Raw genomic sequence first — 20,742 nt, forward strand, 5'->3', positions numbered from 1 at the left:
GTAGGGACTCAAAATTGTTGCATACAACACACACTTTCACCCCTAATTCATTAATGATATTAAACATATTTTTGTTACATGTAGTTGTCATTTTTTACATCACTACCGAGTAGAACTTTAATATTACCACAAAAGAAATTGAAGATCCTCGTTTGTTTGGACAGCCGGTTAAAAAGTGTTGTGAAAATGGCTGATATTTCTAGCATGGAATCGCCATGAGCCACAACACCTCTCTATCCACTTACATGTAAATATTCTTTGATTTCTTTCTTTTCCCGTTTCAGGTGAGCCTGAGAGTGTTTTGTTCTAGACATCCTAAGCTATACAGCTACCAAGCTTCGTTACCAAACTTACCTCTACCAAAGCTAACAGACACCATGGAAAGGGTAAGCTAATGAATTATTCGGTTCCAAGACATTTGCTCCGGCGACAATTACTCCGAAGGAAAATCTGCATGTTAAGCCAAGCATAAACCTAATCTCAAAAACTAAATAAACCCTAATCCTTATCTTTGCATTATTCTGAACCCAAAACTTACAATCGTAACTCTAACCCAATACCCTCTAAGATGTTAAGACCGGAGCAAATGTCGCAGGAGCAAATGTCATGTCACCTATAATTTATCTACATTTATCATTTCTTGACTCCTAAATGACTGTATTCCTGTAATGGCACAATTGCCCTCGGGATCATTTCTTGACTCCTAAATGACTGTATTCCTGTATGGCACAATTGCCCTCGGGATCATTTCTTGACTCCTAGATGACTGTATTCCTGTATGGCACAATTGCCCTCGGAATCATTTCTTGACTCCTAAATGACTGTATTCCTGTAATGGCACAATTGCCCTCGGGATCATTTCTTGACTCCTAAATGACTGTATTCCTGTAATCGCTCAATTGCCCTCGGGATCATTTCTTGACTCCTAAATGACTGTATTCCTGTAATCGCACAATTGCCCTCGGGATCATTTCTTGACTCCTAAATGACTGTATTCCTGTAATCGCACAATCGCCCTCGGGATCATTTCTTGACTCCTAAATGACTGTATTCCTGTAATCGCACAATTGCCCTCGGGATCATTTCTTGACTCCTAAATGACTGTATTCCTGTAATCGCACAATTGCCCTCGGGATAATTTCTTGACTCCTAAATGACTGTATTCCTGTAATCGCACAATTGCCCTCGGGATAATTTCTTGACTCCTAAATGACTGTATTCCTGTATGGCACAATTGCCCTCGGGATCATTTCTTGACTCCTAAATGACTGTATTCCTGTAATGGCACAATTGCCCTCGGGATCATTTCTTGACTCCTAAATGACTGTATTCCTGTATGGCACAATTGCCCTCGGGATCATTTCTTGACTCCTAAATGACTGTATTCCTGTATGGCACAATTGCCCTCGGGATAATTTCTTGACTCCTAAATGACTGTATTCCTGTAATCGCACAATTGCCCTCGGGATCATTTCTTGACTCCTAAATGACTGTATTCCTGTATGGCACAATTGCCCTCGGGATCATTTCTTGACTCCTAAATGACTGTATTCCTGTAATGGCACAATTGCCCTCGGGATCATTTCTTGACTCCTAAATGACTGTATTCCTGTAATGGCACAATTGCCCTCGGGATCATTTCTTGACTCCTAAATGACTGTATTCCTGTAATCGCACAATTGCCCTCGGGATCATTTCTTGACTCCTAAATGACTGTATTCCTGTATGGCACAATTGCCCTCGGGATCATTTCTTGACTCCTAAATGACTGTATTCCTTTATGGCACAATTGCCCTCGGGATCATTTCTTGACTCCAAAATGACTATTCCTGTAATCGCACAATTGCCCTCGGGATCATTTCTTGACTCCAAAATGACTGTATTCCTGTAATGGCACAATTGCCCTCGGGATCATTTCTTGACTCCTAAATGACTGTATTCCTGTAATGGCACAATTGCCCTCGGGATCATTTCTTGACTCCTAAATGACTGTATTCCTGTAATGGCACAATTGCCCTCGGGATCATTTCTTGACTCCTAAATGACTGTATTCCTGTAATCGCACAATTGCCCTCGGGATCATTTCTTGACTCCTAAATGACTGTATTCCTGTAATCGCACAATTGCCCTCGGGATCATTTCTTGACTCCTAAATGACTGTATTCCTGTAATCGCACAATTGCCCTTTGGTGTATATATTGGATTCTCTAGACCCTTTGAACCTGAAAAGCCGGAATACCGGCTTCACCGTGAAAATGTTGTTGAAACACTCCCTAAGAAATTACAGTCAGATCACTCAAGGGAGATTGATCATTTTTTAAGGTTCTTAAAATAGATGATTTTTATGAAGTTATTAGTCAAGTTAAAGGGCAAGTCCACCCCAACAAAAAGTTGATTTGAATAAAAAGAGAAAAATCCCACAAGCATAACACTGAAAATTTCATCAAAATCGGATGTAAAATAAGAAAGTTATGATATTTTTAAATTTTGCGTTATTTCACAAAATAGTTATATGCACATCCCGGTCGGTATGCAAATGAGGGAACTGATGACATCACTCACTCACTATTTCTTTTGTATTTTATTATGTTAAATATGAAATATTCAATTTTTCTTTTCGTTTTCCTGTGAAACAAAGTTGGATTTCTCCCTGAACATGTGGAATAACTATTGTTTAACATTTTATGGTTCAGTCAAGTTGGTTCTTACTGTCAAATCTGTAAAAATTGAAATATTGTATAATTCAAACAATAAAAAGCAAAAGAAATAGTGAGTGACGGACATCATTGATTCTCTCTTTTGCATGTGACAAAATTGTGCATATAACTATTTGGTGAAAAATAAGTGAAACTTTAAAATGTCATGTCTTTCTTATTTTACATCCGATTTTGATGAAATTTTGAGTGTTATGCTTGTCTGATTTTTCTTTATTGATTTAAATCAACATTTTTCTGAGGTGGACTTGTCCTTTAAAACCAAACTTATGCTGCAGTCGCATTTCCCCTACTGCTGCCGTACAGCAAGTCAAAACAGCCGTTTTAGTCATGTTTATTCAAACCACCTACATGTAGGTATATGTACTGTAGCTGGTACAAAAAATGTTAAAGCAGCTTTTTCTACTCGCCGTACGTGAAAATGTGACTGCGCAATTATGGTCTTTATAGATACATGTACATATTTATGTATATCATAAATACATGTGCATCGTTGCATTATTTTTTTAGGTAACAATTGAAATGTGGCCAAAGCTGGTTGCGCATGATTGAACTATTAGCATGAATGCAGTTTCTGATGGTTACTCATACTTTCTTTTTCTTTACCAGTATTTGAGATCAGTCAAAGGTTTCCTAAGCACGGAAGAGTACGCTGAAATGGAACGTCTCGCTGAAGAATTTCAGTCGTCCATCGGTGATCGTCTCCAGCGATATCTACAGCTGAAATGGCTCTGGTCAACAAACTACGTCAGTGATTGGTGGGAAGAATATGTTTACCTTAGGGGTCGCTCTCCAATCATGGTCAATAGCAACTATTATGGAATGGTATGTAGACAATTTGGGTTGATAGTTAATATTGTACAAGGCCTACTTAGCTTTTTGTACGCAAGCAAATGGGAGACTGAATGTCAAACATTTGTACCGTTGCACACACGACGTACCATCCAAAATGTACTGTTGCACGGCTTTAGGAGGTGACGTCACAATACGATTTAATTCATTGCGCTCAGTAAAAATGAAGGTGCAATACGCGTATAAGCCTGCTGGCTAAATGCGCAATGCTGCCCAAGGTCATGTGCGCTTGTGGGATTTTGCTTTTCGCTCTCAATTTTTGCTCCCTTTTCATAGATTACTACCGGGAAAAACTTTTTTTTCTTCATGTTTTCGCTAAATTCCGAGGCATTGTACAAAACAAATAGCGAATATTCTTATTTGTGCAATGGTGCGAGATTTCGCATTCGGTGAAAGAAAGAGACGCTCTATTCAACTCGGCTAACGCCTTGTTGAATAGAGCATCTTTCTTTCACCTCATGCAAAATCTCGCACCATCGCACTCATGCCTATTCGCTATTCGTATACTATTGAATGGTATATATAGACAATGTGGATCAATAGCAAATATTTAAGGTGCAGTCACATTTTGCCTATAATGGCTAGTCAAAAACAGCAGTTTTTGTAATGTTTGTACCAGCTTCCTTTATGTGGTTCATATAGAAATCTGTGAAACCTCTGTTTTCATCTTAATGTGTGGACACCATAGTGGAAATGTGACTGCAACATTAGCAATAATATGTAGACTATTATAATACACACCTTAAATAGCTTGTGTCTACTAACTAAAGCCCGTCTCACACATTATTTTTTAATAAATCACATTTTGCATGAAATATGAAAGTTCCACAAAGAAATTGAGGCTCAAACTACATTGGATTTTGATTTCAGAAGCCTTACAACTATTCTGACCTCGTATCGCTAAGATTGTATTGGAATGTTTATGTCAAATATTTTCATGTTTTCTTTGAAAATCAGATCGCAACTAATCAAATAGTGTGAGCTGGGCTTAATTCAGTGTTTGGTGGGAAGAATTTGTTTTCATTCGAGGGTACTCTCCAGTAATATGGTCCATAACCACTGTTTCGAAGTGGTATGCAGACAATTTTGATCAATAGCTACTATTATAAGATAAGATAAGATTTGATTAAAATCTATCTACCCCCGATTGGGAGTATGAGAGTCTCAACAAGAACATAATTTACAATAATGAATTAGTGCATAAAAATGAACATAATGTACAATAATGAATAGGTGTATAAAAATGAACATATTCACAATGATGAATACAAATTATGCAATAGTATCTAAACATGCTATGAATATAAACAATTCTACAGAAAAAAAAGAAATTCCCAAGAATTAAACTTTGCAAAAGTTACTGACACTTGCTTGTCTTTTGCATCACTCATTGGAATTCATGGTAAGATCCCGAAGGGGGCTGGTGCCCTTCTACTTGCTGCTCTATTCAACGATAATTCTGTGAATTCACAATATGGTGCGCCATCTATTGGTTGCAGCGAACAGGCCAAATTTCTAACTGAAGGGTCGAAATCGTGCGCAGACAGTGAACAGTGCTAGTATACTGTAGTGTGACTGATGTTTCAAAAATGAAAACCATACGGCAAGAATTCACCAAAATACGGTCTTAATGTCGCAAAGAAATATGCGGGCAAATTTCTCTCCCACCTCCTGGACCCTAGTAAACAGCATATCCGTCGAGCTGCGTCGGTCCGGGCTGAATAATCGCATGCAAATAGTACTTGCGCCCGCAATGTATGTAGACTTTTTCCAATGAGGCATTGCGAATTTCGGCCTGTCCACTGCAACCGATAGATGGCGCACCCTATTGTGAATCCACAATTAAGGAACAATTTTCTTTGATTTCTCATTCAGGATGGCATAGCTATGAAGCCAACCTACCTTCAATCTGCCCGGGCTGCGAATTCTACTGTGGCTCTGCTTAAATTCAGACGGGAGATCGATCACGAGGTCGTTAAACCCATCATGGTCCAGAAGGCCGTCCCTCTCTGCTCTCAACAATATGAAAGAACTTTTAATACGACTAGGATCCCAGGCTTAGAGACAGATAGGTAAGATTGACTGATAGATAGATTGATTGATAGATGGATGCATTGATAGATAGATTGATCGATGGGCGGATAGATGATATAAAGAGATCGATCACGAGGTTGTTAAACCATCATGGTCCAGAAGGCCGTCCCTCTCTGCTCTCAACAATATGAAAGAACTTTTAATACGACTAGGATCCCAGGCTTAGAGACAGATAGGTAAGATTGACTGATAGATAGATTGATTGATAGATGGATACATTGATAGATAGATTGATCGATGGGCGGATAGATGATATAAAGAGATCGATCACGAGGTTGTTAAACCATCATGGTCCAGAAGGCCGTCCCTCTCTGCTCTCAACAATATGAAAGAACTTTTAATACGACTAGGATCCCAGGCTTAGAGACAGATAGGTAAGATTGACTGATAGATAGATTGATTGATAGATGGATGCATTGATAGATAGATTGATCGATGGGCGGATAGATGAAATAAAGAGATCGATCACGAGGTCGTTAAACCCATCATGGTCCAGAAGGCTGTCCCTCTCTGCTCTCAACAATATGAAAGAACTTTTAATACGACTAGGATCCCAGGCTTAGAGACAGATAGGTAAGATTGACTGATAGATAGATTGATTGATAGATGGATGCATTGATAGATAGATTGATCGATGGGCGGATAGATGAAATAAAGAGATCGATCACGAGGTCGTTAAACCCATCATGGTCCAGAAGGCCGTCCCTCTCTGCTCTCAACAATATGAAAGAACTTTTAATACGACTAGGATCCCAGGCTTAGAGACAGATAGGTAAGATTGACTGATAGATAGATTGATTGATAGATGGATGCATTGATAGATAGATTGATCGATGGGCGGATAGATGAAATAAAGAGATCGATCACGAGGTCGTTAAACCCATCATGGTCCAGAAGGCCGTCCCTCTCTGCTCTCAACAATATGAAAGAACTTTTAATACGACTAGGATCCCAGGCTTAGAGACAGATAGGTAAGATTGACTGATAGATAGATTGATTGATAGATGGATGCATTGATAGATAGATTGATCGATGGGCGGATAGATGAAATAAAGAGATCGATCACGAGGTCGTTAAACCCATCATGGTCCAGAAGGCCGTCCCTCTCTGCTCTCAACAATATGAAAGAACTTTTAATACGACTAGGATCCCAGGCTTAGAGACAGATAGGTAAGATTGACTGATAGATAGATTGATTGATAGATGGATACATTGATAGATAGATTGATCGATGGGCGGATAGATGAAATAAAGAGATCGATCACGAGGTCGTTAAACCCATCATGGTCCAGAAGGCCGTCCCTCTCTGCTCTCAACAATATGAAAGAACTTTTAATACGACTAGGATCCCAGGCTTAGAGACAGATAGGTAAGATTGACTGATAGATAGATTGATTGATAGATAGATACATTGATAGATAGATTGATCGATGGGCGGATAGATGAAATAAAGAGATCGATCACGAGGTTGTTAAACCCATCATGGTCCAGAAAACAGTCCCTCTCTGCTCTCAACAATATGAAAGAACTTTTAATACGACTAGAATCCAAGGCTTAGAGACAGATAGGTAAGATTGACTGATAGATAGATTGATGGATACATTGATTGATAGATAAGATTGATTGATAGATAGGAGACATATTAAATTATAGATTTAAAAACATGGGTTCAGGAAAATCAGAACTAAAAAACCTTGTCAATTCTGTTGCCAAAAAAGCCAGTAAAGAATGCTACACAGTTGTGTACTTCTTACAGGAACATTGGAAATTGAAATTATCTTTCATCGCTTGTGTAATAGTCACCTGAACAAAGTAACATATATCTTGATGAGTTGTTACCAATGAAAGTGGGTTGTCTTCACAAATCAGAGATTGTTACACCAAAAGTTTTTAAAGACAGTGCATGTATGCTCATAACTTACAAATTTCCATTATTTTTAAAAGTACATACCTATTATGTTTGCCTACCTGTATCTGTTGGTTTCTTTAAAGGGATGGTCCGGGCTGAAAATATTTATATCTAAATATCTAGAGTAGAATTCACAGAGCAAAATGCTGAAAATTTCATCAAACTCGGATAACACATAACAAAGTTATTGAAATTTAAAGTTTATCAATATTTTGTGAAAAATGTTATATGCACATCGTCATGAATATTCATTAGGTGGGCTGATGATGTCACATCTCCACTTTCCTTTTTCTTATGTTATTACATGAAATTATAAATGTCCCTTTTTTCATACATGTGTAAATGATGTGTCTCCCTTATAATGAAATAAGTTGCGGCAATAAATAACTAATGCACTTAATCAGTTGTCAATCCAATTGTTTTAGTTCTTAGTAGAAAAATTTTGAATAAACCTAATTTCATATAATAAAATACAAAAGAACAAGTGGGGATATGACATCATCAGCCCATCTAATCAATATTCATAAAGACATGCCTAGAACTTTTTGACCGGAATAATGCAAATCTTTAAAATTCAATAACTTTGTTATTTGTTATCCGATTTTGATGAAATTTTCAGTATTTTGCTGTGTGAATTTTACTCTATTTATTAAGATATAAATATTTCCAACCCAGACCATCCCTTTAATTACAGAGGAGAGCACTATAATAAGGATAGTAATATTTTTCTTTGTTTAAATTGAAACACTTTTCTTTACCACCTCATAGACTGATCCATCACAAAACGAGCAACCACATTGTCGTCATGTCTAGAGGGCGCTATTACAAGCTTATTATCCAATCAAATGGAAGTATCATCAAACCATGTGAACTGGAGAAGTAAGTATCTGAGATTCCAAAAAAAACAAAAGTTTTTGTTTCACCTTTTGAGAACCCCCCCCCCCCCCTTTAGGAGTGAGAACTTGTATGGATGAGAATAAGTACGTCCATTTATATAGTGCAGTTACTTTATGCATATAAAGTGAGGTAAATGGGTACTGGCAGGAAGTAATTCCTCAAAAAGCTGTGCGCACTGGAATTGGTAGACTAGCCTAACCGGGGTAATATAGGAGCGCCTATACGTGCGCTATACAAATCCTATATTGTATTTTATTATATTACATGTATGATTTTACTGCGCTTGATACTTGGTATCATAATAGCTGAGCCCCCATAAAGGCGGTAAAGCTTTCAAGGAATAAATCCTACTGGGTACCCATTCACCTCACCTCTTCATTTTCACTTCTGGGGTCCGTTTTCAAAATGAGATACAACTATGTTACATGTAGCTTTGCCATTATTGTAACTACCATGGAAACCTTGATTGTGATTAGCTGCGAAGCCACATTACTATGTTAGTTGCCATAATGACAAAGTTAACATAGTTGTAAGTCTTTATAAAATGACCCCCTGATTTGATGTAAATGTGTGTTATGGTAGAACAGTGGGTGATTTCAAGTACGGTGTTCGGGGTTGGTGTTGGTGTTGAGAGCGTGAAAAGGCTGCTAAACCGAGCTCCAACACCGAGCTGAGTTCAGAGGAGCGATACCGATCGCGTTATCGATAACCTATGACGTCACGCCCCTGTGTTGCGCCGCTGATCATCTCAACTTTACGCAAGAAATTCTCGACGACGAAAGTGAAATCGGGAATAAACTGCAATAAAATCTTATCGTACAGAATGCAAAGGTTAAAATCACTGCAATAATCAGAAAGCATAAATATTATCTTTCACTTAAATGTGTAAAACTCTAATGATTTTCGCTCATCTTATCTGTAAAAGATAATTTTACGGAGATGTTTCATCGTGTTCGCTGCCTGTTCGTGAGCTACAGTTCATCAACACCAACACCGAACTTGAAATCACGATTTTCCCAATCCCTGGGGGTTGGTGTTGGTGAATGGGGAAATTGCACGTAGATCGTCAACACCAGCCGCAGTGCTGGGTTCAGCAGACGACATTCAACACCAGCCTTCAACACGAACTGCCGGAAATACGTCATATTTTCCGAGGTCAATCCCAACACCAGCCTGATTTCAAGTACGGTGTTGTGGCTGGTGTTGGTGTTGTGACAACACCAACACCAGATTTCAACACCGTACTTGAAATCACCCAATGGTGTTATATGCAACTGATATTAATTTTGCTGGTAGTACCAATTTGATTTTTATAAGAAGTATTTATTTTCTGCTCCCTATCATCATCATCATCATCATCATCATCATCATCATCATCATCATCATAACCACCACCACCACCAAGTCTCTGGACTTAAAACCATAAGGTCCAGGGTTCAGATCCCTGCAGAACTCATGTTCTTTGGCAGGGAATTCATCTACATTTGTCACTCTCCACCCAGGTCCAGCAAATACGTACCTGGTACGAAGAAATTCCTAGAAGGCTTGAATGCCTGATCAGGGTAGCCGTGCCAAAGCTGGGGTAATAGTATGCAGCGCTTGGAAACATTGTATTACATGTAAGTGTTATATGAATTTATGTATTATACAGTTGTATATGATAATTTATTTTTTTCTTTTTCAGGCAATATCAGCAGATATTGGATGATCCTGATGAGCACCATGGTGAGCAGCGTCTAGCAGCACTCACTGCAGGAGATAGGTAAAAATATACTCTCTTATCATGTTGAATAGTCACTAATATGCACTCTTAGCATGTTGAATAGTCACTATTATATAACTCAACGAAGATTCTTGCCATCTGATTGGTTGAAAGGTGTTCAATATTTGGTCCATTCTTTACTGCGTGCATTTTGTAATTTTCTATTGCACGGTGACCGTGCATATTTTATTTTTCCATTGCACGGTACGCGCGCTAGCGCTCCCTCAGTATAATCATGTGTACGTCTACTTATTGTGTATGTGTGTGTGTGTGTTTGCGCGCATGAAGTTAGCGCAGATCAAACTTACTGTGCGCACTCGACTATACCGTGTTTACACTTAATCGGCTTTTTCATAGCGTGTAAACGCGAGTAACTTGCATCGGCTCGCGGTTCAGAACCGGCAATTCGCACCACCAAAGTAGTAGGTTCTGAACCGCGAGCCGATGCAGAATCAGCTTTTTTAATACGTGTAAACAGAAAGCCGATTCTGCATTGGCACTTTGTGCGCATTTTCATTGTGACGTAATTGTAAGCGCACTGATCCAGTGTTGTCTTTATTATGACGTATATTGCTGGTGTGCATATCATTTCAGGTTTTTGCATCGGCTCGCGGTTCTGAACCGCGACCTGTAACAACGTGTAAACGCAAACCAAAAGCCGATTCTGCATCGGCTTTTGGTTCTGAACCAAATGCCGATTAAGTGTAAACACGGTATCCATGAAGCAATGCGCGTCACAAACATGAAAGCAAAGGGCTGATGAGCTGTCGATACATGGTGTTATCCTCCGACTAGCAATTATCAGAGAAAAATTAGTTGCTGGAAATTGGCCAACCTAATCTTTATCTTTTTTATTCCTTTTTTACATTTTTAAAAACTTTGTAACTTATATGAGTTTTATAAAACAAATAATGAATGTAAATATTTGTGCAATGGAAAGAATATTTACATTCGATGAAAGATTAAAAGTTCCATTCAACTCGGCTAACGCCTCGTTGAATGGAACTTTACATCTTTCATCTCATGAAAATATTCTTCCCATTGCACGCATACACATTCATTATTTGTATAATATACACTCTTACATGTATGTTGAATAGTCACTTATATACACTCCTATCATGTTGAATAGTCACTAATATGCACCCTCAGCATGTTGAATAGGCACTAAATTATAAAAATAATAATGATATTAGTAATAATAATACATGTCTCTTATAAAACACAAAAATTCACCATGTAGAGTGCTCAAGGCGCATAAAGAAATTAAGAAGTAAGAAGAAAAGTTTTAAGAACATTTTTGAAAGACTCAACAGAGAGAGATACCCTGTTGGGAAGTCACTAATATACACTCTTGTCACATTAAATAGTCATTTATACAACTCTTATCATGTTGGGAAGTCACTAATATACACTCTTGTCACATTGAATAGTCATTTATATAACTCTTATCATGTTGGGAAGTCACTAATAAACATTCATGTTGAATAGTCACTAATATACACTCTTACATGCAGCATGTTTGGAAGTCACTATAATTATACACCTTTTGTCATGATAACCAAGAGATTCTGAATGTGTAATAGTCATTATTATACACTGTCATCATGTTGAATAGTCATTAATATACACATTCATTATCTTTAATATTTACTTATAACCCTTTTCCACAATTAAGAGAATGTGGTAGTTAATAGAAAACATCATTATACTGAGAAACTAGGAAATTTCATATTCAACTGTAATCTACATGTAAAGGTATTCTAGTTAAAGAATTGATTTCCTCGTTTCAGTGCTCTTGATCCATCGAATTATCTTATCCTCTATTGAAGCTGTGAGATTATGATACTGACAGATCTGGGTTCTACGACAGTGCAAATCAATTTCAGAGAAAATCAACTTGAAATTTTACTATAATTTCCACACTATGATCCCCAGCCTTACAACTTTTTCATCAATAGAAAAATATATGGTTGGAAAGATCTAGACAATTGCGTGACATTCGCTCTTTCACGTGCTAAGTCAATGCAGTGCAGATACAGCAGTATGGCTGACCGAGCATTTGCATATTAAATGCACACAGATGTTGTTTTGCTTTACTACAGTACATGTTTTCAGTGGGATTTGCGCATTTTATCGGCAATTTGTATGACATCGCCATGGAAATCCCCTCACATCCCAGAAACTAAAACAAATTGTGGCCTAGAAGTTTCATTATGTGTAGAACGGGGCCGTTTCATAAAGCTGTTCGCAAGTTAAGAGGGACTTTAAGAACGACTGGTGATCCTTTCTTACGCGCTAAACCATCGCCGATTCAATATACCACTTACCGCAAGAAGGGATCACCAGTTGTTCTTAAAGTCGCTCTTAACTTACGAACAGCTTTATGCAGGACTTGTACTTACATTTACTGCAAATTCTCAAATCAATTTTTTAAAAACAATGATTAACCAATACATCGGTTTGGATGAACGCCGACGATGTTTAACATCAACCAATCATATTGAATGATTTCAGTAGCTTATAACCATTATTGCAAACTACTTATTAAAACGAGGTTCATGAGAAATTGGGCCCTTATCGTTTAACCCTAAGAAGACAGGGGGGGACTGAATCAGCCCCCCCTCAGTCTTCTTAGGCGTCAAAATAGCCCAGTCTATTAAGGGTTAAGACTGGAGTCTCATTAGAGTGCCACATACAATAAGCTGCTAAATCATGTTTGATGATACATTGAATTGACCCTGGACATGAACTTCATTTCACCAGATATATAGCACATACAACATATGTTATGTACATCTTATGACCAATATCTATAATTGAAAGGTCATGGAAATGTCAGGCAACATTTCCATCTCCATCATGTAAACATCGTGTGAATGTCACCTTCATATTTTATCTCTTTATGACACAATAATGATGTCACTATATCAGGTTTCAAAGGTTGGGTAGTGTTTATGGGTTATGATATAGCAAATAAGATTAAAGGATTGGGTTAGATTCAGTCATCGACCGTGCAAGCTCTTTGGAGTTCATTTGAGATGTGGAATCACTCTCGCTCTAACATTGCTCAAAAAGCAAAGCCTGATCAGTGTGAACTTTATACAGTACATATTGTACAACGCCTACTTAGCTTGTTGTACGCAAGCAAATGGGAGGCTGAATGTCAAACATTCGTACCGTTGCACAAAAGACGTACCATCCAAGATGTACCGTTGCACGGCTTTAGGAGGTGACGTCACAATACAATTTAATTAATTGCGCTCAGTAAAAATGAAGGTGCAATACGCGTACAAGCCTGCTGGCTAAATGCGCAATGCTGCCCAAGGTCATGTGCGCTTGTGGGAATTGCTTTCCGTTTTCAGTATTTTTGCCCCCTTTTCATAGATTACATGTACTAAAGGGAGATACTCTTGTTTTTTCATGTTTTCGCTAAATTCTGAGGCGTTGTACGACACAAATAGTGAATATTCTTATTCGTGCAATGGTGCGAGATCTGCATTCGGTGAAAGAAAGAGACGCTCTATTCAACTCGGCTAACGCCTTGTTGAATTGAGCATCTTTCTTTCACCTCATGCGAAATCTCGCACCATCGCACTCATGCCTATTCGCTATTTGTATACAGTACATGTAAATTAATTTAATGAAAAAAATATGATACTTTTGAGTGAGTACCATAAAATTTGTTATTTTAATGCAATATATATTGTAAGTATGATTGTGAAGCCCTAGATAAGCAATTGTTATAACTACTAGTTGTTTTACTACAATCTTATGCCCCCTTCCACACCACAGAATTCCCTGGGCTGCTGCGCGCCAACGATTCTTCATGTCCGGTGTGAACAAGTCTTCTCTTGCTGCCATAGAAACGGCTGCGTTTGTTGTCGTCTTGGATGAAGAGGAGCATGAGTATGATGTCGTAAGTCGTTGAAAAAAAATCAAATAATTTTTTTTTTCTGTCATTTTTTTGCTGCTGTGGTTATCAGGGCAATGCCTTACTAAGAGTTGCGCTTGATCTGATCATTCACCCCACGGACCCCATGGAAGAACAGTACAGTCATGTCGACTAAAGTGAATATGGGCTATCCATCCGTTTTGCATTTTTGGGGTGTTTTTTATACGGAAAATTAATACTGTACAATACTATTCACAACTATGAAAATCCAGCAATGCCAACATCTAAAATATATACATCCATGCAAAGTGTTTTCATGCAAGTGTCATTGTCTAAATGAATCAATTTGTTCCTCCTTATTTTCAAAGGGATGTTCTGTACCTTTCCTAAGTGAAGAATTATGACATTGATGGATATCCATAGGTGGGGTTGATTGGATTAACTGCATCTCCTTGTAAGCTGAGGCCAAGATATTACAATATCTAAAAGAAAAAACTATCGCTTCTTATTGAGCTCCACATGAACAATAAGAGTGTATCATTCTTTTCTTTTTGCTGGTTTTAGAGATTATCCAAGATGATTTGAAGTAATGGCAATGGAAGAAGCACTGTATTCCAATTGCAGTTGGATAAAAGAAATGACAGAATTTTTTTTCCAATTGAAAATTGCAGTGTAAAGTTACTCGCTAAATGAAATCCAGCTGCTTCATACATACATTCCTAGTGAAATATATGTCATTTCTTTCAACAATGTCATCACATGATTTTCGTTTCATGCAATTTCATAGAATAATCTTGTTTTATAAGATTTTTACCATTTCGCATGTGACATCTCTTGAAAGTGAAACATCTATATCTTCATAAATTACACTTTGATATGACCATTTCTTTTTCAAATAAATGTTAACATTTTAGCTAGCTTGATTTGTGAGAACAGCTATTTTCTTATGTATTTTTGCCTCTATAATATACACATTTATGTGTAAAAGCTGCACTGGAATGGTTGTTGCTCTAGGCCGTTATTTTGACATTCTCATATTTTTGTTTACATATATCTGGAAGTTACGGTTTATTACTTACTCTCTCTATTCTTGGGCATTTGAGGATTACATAATAAGTAATCATAACATGATATATATACATATATTTTTAACTTCTCCGTTTTAATTAACATTTTGTGAATGATGTATGCATTCTTACATGTATCTACATGTAGATTCTGTATTTCTAACTCTATAATCAGATGTTTCTTTGATTTCTACAGCTTTTTGCTTTCTATTTGTATTCTTATTTCAACTCTTTGTTTTATGGACAGTTGTGTCATTTATTTCAATTTAGTCAAAGCAGCGTAATAACAAATTTACAGTTTTCCAATGGAATGTAAGAAAATATAAGAAAATTGTTAGTGGAAATAAACTGACCATTTTTTTTCTGAATTGTAACATCTTTTCATTATCAATTTGGACACAACATTCTGAAGTTTAATCAAACTGTTAATACCAGATTGATGGAAATTGTCTGCGGCATTACACTGATCATAGACAATATGAAACTATTCATTTTAATCAGTAAAAGTGTATAAGGTTAAACAACTTATTCTAAACGAACATATAAAGTTACGGCCATTTTATTTTATTATTGCTTTGGCATAGAACTAAACTTGAATTCAATGACACAACCTTCATGATCTCATTCTTACTCACTTCTCATATCTTGGCTTTCAAAAACTCATCGGGTGATCATTTAGAGCTTCATAATTATGAAGCCAAACCTCTGAAAACATCCAGCATTATTTGCTACAAGTTTGGGTCGTCCATTTGTGAAGTACACTCCTGAAATCTCTGAATGGTCTGGTCCACTTTCCCAGTCACTTTTGAACAATTTTTCTGGCACGAAAAAGGGTTATTACTTCAATTATGGACCAATCATTTCCATATTCTAATGGGTATGTTCTCTGAATGGGGGAACTGGTGGGTGTCTCATAAAGCTGTTTGTAAGTTATGAGCGACTTTCCGAACGACTTGTTACCTTTTCCTATGGTAAATGATGTACGCCAGATTATCATGTAGTTTCTGAGAAAGAAACACCTGTCGTTCGTAAAGTCGCTGGTAACTTAAGAACAGCTTTATGAGACACCATTCCGGCCTTTCTCAAATAATGTGGGATGTTTTCACTCCGGTCATATTACATGACAACTGGGGCATCATTTCATGAAACTTGTCAGCGATGGCAAGTCATTATTTGACTGTTACCATAGTAACAGTCAGAGACCAGTGTTTCTCAGCCAATCAAAACCAAGAATTTCACTGAAATCGCCAAAGCTGACAAGTTTCATATAACGCCTCAGGATCCCGTAACACAAAGCATAACAACTCATTGTACGCATGATTTTCACGATTGATTATACATTGTAATCAATGCAATCAATCGTAAGTAAATGTTTTACAATGATTGTCAAGCTTTGTGTTACGGGCCCCAGATCACCCGATTGCAGTTGAAAGCTTCTCACCTCATAATCTCCACTAATCATTGCTTTAGGAACCACTCCGTGAGTTTCTCCAGAACCAATCAATACCAGCCTGGTTCAAGGGAGACCCTTTCGCACCAAAGGTAATCTAATCAATCAAAGTCATATTTATTCTCTGTCTGAAAGGGGTATCCAACTCAGGTGAAAAGTTGTTTAATACATGCAGAAAAATGTTCAAGAAGCAGATCAGTTGAAGTTTTAACAGAAATGGACAATACAATAAGAAAGTTATTAATGTTTAAAAGGGATTTATAAGACAAATCAGAAATCACTATTCAGTACCTATGGTGAATTCAAATTGGCCACACAGGTGATTTCATTTGGATGTCGGGTAGTGACAAATTTTCTGAATGCTTTAATATACAAAATAACCCCCAAAATATGTCATTTTTACCCCAAATTTATACTCAGAATGTTATTTTACTTTCATGTAAGAGTTGAGCCCTTTCACAATTGGTGGTGTGACTGCTTACAACCGTTGCGATTGTGTGCAACATATATTGTGACCAAATGATCGCAAACGATCGCAAGAGCGATTGTGAAAGCCTCTTAACCCTAACTAGGCCGGGCTTTTTTGGCTGTTCTGTGGCCGGGGGGGGGTTGATTCAACCCCCCCTGAGATCTCGGCCGCCGCTCGCGCGAACGTCGCAAAAATTTGCACGCTGGTAGTGTGCGATGTAATCTACAAGGCTGTATGGTAAAATTTTCCAAAATAATGAGATTTTATTTTATATGAATTAATTATGCTAATTTATGCATAAATCGTACTTTTTGCTCTAATTCACTAAATAAAGCTCCTAGAATGCTAAACTTTTGTAAAAATATTCTTTGTAGCATTCTTAACAATGGCAATTGAAAAAACTTCGGTTTGGAAATCAATTTCTTATGTATTTTATTGTTTTATGAATTTATGTATTTCTATGTTTTTCAACCTTTTGTTTTTCTTTGTTTTTTTCACCAGATTTATTGCACAACCTTTTTAAAGCATAATTATGCTAAAATCACTTGCTTTCAGCTGTTTAAAGTAAAAATAATCATATCTTTATGAATAAGATGAGAAAACTCAATTTGCATTGACTTTGTACACAAAATCACGTTTTGGAACAATTTTTGGTCTGACATGCACTTACAAAATGTTGCGTAATTCCCGAACCGCGTACCCGGGCGTCGTAAATTTGGTCTCAAAAGATGCGCGAGACTTAAAAGTATAAACTCTGCGAGTGGCGCGGTCAAAAAAAGTTGCGCGGCGGAATGATCGCAGAAAATGTTGAGGGGGCCATTTTAGGGTTAAGACAGCTTTGTTTTTATTTTTGCCCAAATGGAATAGAGGCTTTGGAGAAAACCACTAATTCTTGATCTTGATTATGAAGTACTTGACAAATCGGGGATTGGGCAGTTTGAAATTTGCATAGGATGGCGATCTCACTTTTTAAACATTCTTCTTCTTTGTCCGATTACTTTCAAACTTTCTCCATTCTGATTCTCTTGATATTTTTCTCCTTCCACACATTACCATGGTTGGATTCCCCTTTAATCTTCAGAGTAACGATGGAACAGTAAAAAAACCCAAATTCCGTTGTCATGGGAATATGATTGTTGCCAGGGTCACAAGTGATTATTTTCTTGCATGAACATGACTGATAAAACATTTCCATTATGTCTGTAATATATTGACATTATTTTGTCAAATTATGTACATCTTAAGCTAACAGCTTGATACACAGATTAAACTAACTTCCAACTTTCCTTTTTTTCTAAAATTTCATATTTTTTCATTTTGTAAAACAATCTTTCAACATAGATTGATTTGTAGGGCAATGTACTAGTATTTTGAACAAATATCAACATGTATTTAGATCAGATTTGGGTACTGCATATACGACAAAGGTTCCATGAAGTTTTCAGTTTTGCAAGTGAATGTTCACCAAAAAAGGGTAAATTTCATGATTGTGGGATTAAAAAAAAATGTCATCGCACCAATTAGATGAACTTCTCCAGTGGTTGGAATAGGTACATAAACGGAAAGAAAGATAGATATGACATAATTTATGCTTTTTTTTTGGGGGGGGGGGGGAGGGGGGGTATACGTAGAGGTAGAGAGATAGGAAAGAATGAAGAGAGGGGATGTAATAAGCAGGGAATTATATATTCAAATGATAATAATGAATAATAACTGAGTTAGGACTTAGGAGAGGCATTGTGTGGGAAGCGAAGGAGTGAATTACATACATGTAGTGGAAGCGCCGTGGTGTAGCGGTTCTGACTCTCGCCTTGTTATCAGAGGGTCGTGTGTTCGAATCCCACAGCGGTCTAGCGTCCTTTGGCAAGGCGTCAATCCACAATTGCCACTCTCTACCCAGGTGTTAAATGGGTACCCGGTAGGATGCGAAAGTCTATGTAGTATGCCTAGCATTTGAGTCTTGGAACTCTTGTTGGAATGCTCCCCAGGGAGTGGAGAAGTGCATACATTGTATGCGGGCATGCAAGGATCTTAAGGATGTTAAGCGCTATATAAATGCGGAATATTATTATTTTGTTATTATGTATTCCAATGATGATAATGAATATCAAATGAGTTAGGAAAGGCAGTTAGGGGGTAGTTATGAATTATATATATTCAAACAATGATAATGAATAATAAATGAGATAATGTTTTAATGTTTAGGTGGCTTGGACAATCACGGAGTTGGTTTACGATACACCACTACATGATGTTCTGTAAACCACTTCCGTGAATAGTAAATGATATTCAATTATCAATTTCTTCCTTTTTTAATAATATCTTATGTGAGATAAATACACAAGGTTGACATTTTTTCCTTCTCATTTGCTCATCTGCAACCTCCATCAATTCAATGTAAGTTCCTCTCTAAAATATAAGCTTCAGCACATAATCATTGATTAGCCTCAAAGCCACATGTAGATTGTAGCTGTAGTTAGTCAGGGTGCTACATATGCACTTGCCCGATTGCCCGGGGCAAGTAAAATTCTCACAGTAGAATGACCAAAATTAGGGTCGATATGATATGATATTGACCCTAATGTTGGTCATTGCAATAACAAGGTAGATCACTTCAAGTCAAAAGAGAGAAAAAGGTCAATGGTTTATAAAACCGCAATACTTTCTTTTGAAGAGGTAAAACTATTTTTTTCAATGATTTTTTCCGGGCAAGTGAAATATATATTTTTTTTGGCAAGTACATGTTTATTTGAACTAGTTAAAAGTGCTTTAAGTGCTTCTAAAATGTTATGTAGCACCCTGTTGGTGTGCAGGGATGCAGTCAAGCTGGGTAGCTCTGAGTCACGAGGCCGCTGATGAAAATGTTCTCCTATAGGCCTATACTTTTTACACGTGACATAGTACAAGGTCAGCAAAATGTGGCTTCATCGCCAGCCATGATTACATCCCTGCTAGAGTAATATACATGTAGCATGCTGTAGGTTTAAGTTTGCTGAATATATCAGTTTTCACATTTCTAACCATATTATTTAAGTTGATGTTATCTAGCTTGTAATTTATTCCATGTTGTATTTCATTATTTTTAGTGCAGTAACCCTTTGCTATTTGTACATTATCAAATGCTTTAGTGATAACTTAGAACTATCATAGCAATGCCTTTTTTTTTGCATTATACATTTATTTTGGTGTATCCATCGTCTAGGCTTGTAAAGTCATGTCATTTTAATCATTATTACTTTATTCCTGTAATAGAAGTTCATACATTCCACTCTATTTAATTTACATGTAGATGTATGTAATTGCAAATTTTATTAAATGGACCTTTTCATGTCTACATACAATGATAATGACAGTACCCTCTCACCGTCATTTACTGCAAACACAGGCTTAAAACTCTCACAGAATTTAATTCTACAAACATGTACATGCTTCATTTATTTGCCAAATTTTTCATGCTATAAATACAATGGTCTAACATGTCTGTGTGACTAACAATCTAAACTCTATTTTAGCTTTCCACTGTTAACTGCCTTATCCTTAGCTTTTTGTTTCCATAAATTAACACATTAGCTCATTATGAGAGGGATACCTGACATGGCAGGAAAGAGTGAAATGTACAATTGCGAATTTAAC

General features: G+C 37.1%; 1 protein-coding gene across 5 annotated transcripts in view; it reads left to right on the forward strand.

The window, feature by feature from the left end:
* Positions 1–20,742, forward strand: part of LOC129283109 (carnitine O-palmitoyltransferase 1, liver isoform-like) — a 59,267-nt gene that overhangs the window by 18,435 nt on the left and 20,090 nt on the right. For 4 of the 5 annotated variants that reach the window (XM_064113898.1, XM_064113897.1, XM_064113895.1 and 1 more), the window contains exons 5-11: positions 285–386; positions 3,324–3,539; positions 5,442–5,638; positions 8,338–8,448; positions 10,151–10,228; positions 14,024–14,147; positions 16,661–16,732. In XM_064113898.1, the coding sequence (XP_063969968.1) occupies positions 285–386; positions 3,324–3,539; positions 5,442–5,638; positions 8,338–8,448; positions 10,151–10,228; positions 14,024–14,147; positions 16,661–16,732 (900 nt within the window). The remainder of the gene's footprint in view (positions 1–284; positions 387–3,323; positions 3,540–5,441; positions 5,639–8,337; positions 8,449–10,150; positions 10,229–14,023; positions 14,148–16,660; positions 16,733–20,742) is intronic. The other variant, XM_064113899.1, reaches the window with a different exon arrangement.

The sequence above is a fragment of the Lytechinus pictus genome, chromosome 19, assembly GCF_037042905.1.
Source record: "Lytechinus pictus isolate F3 Inbred chromosome 19, Lp3.0, whole genome shotgun sequence".
Classification (NCBI taxonomy): Eukaryota; Metazoa; Echinodermata; class Echinoidea; order Temnopleuroida; family Toxopneustidae; genus Lytechinus; species Lytechinus pictus.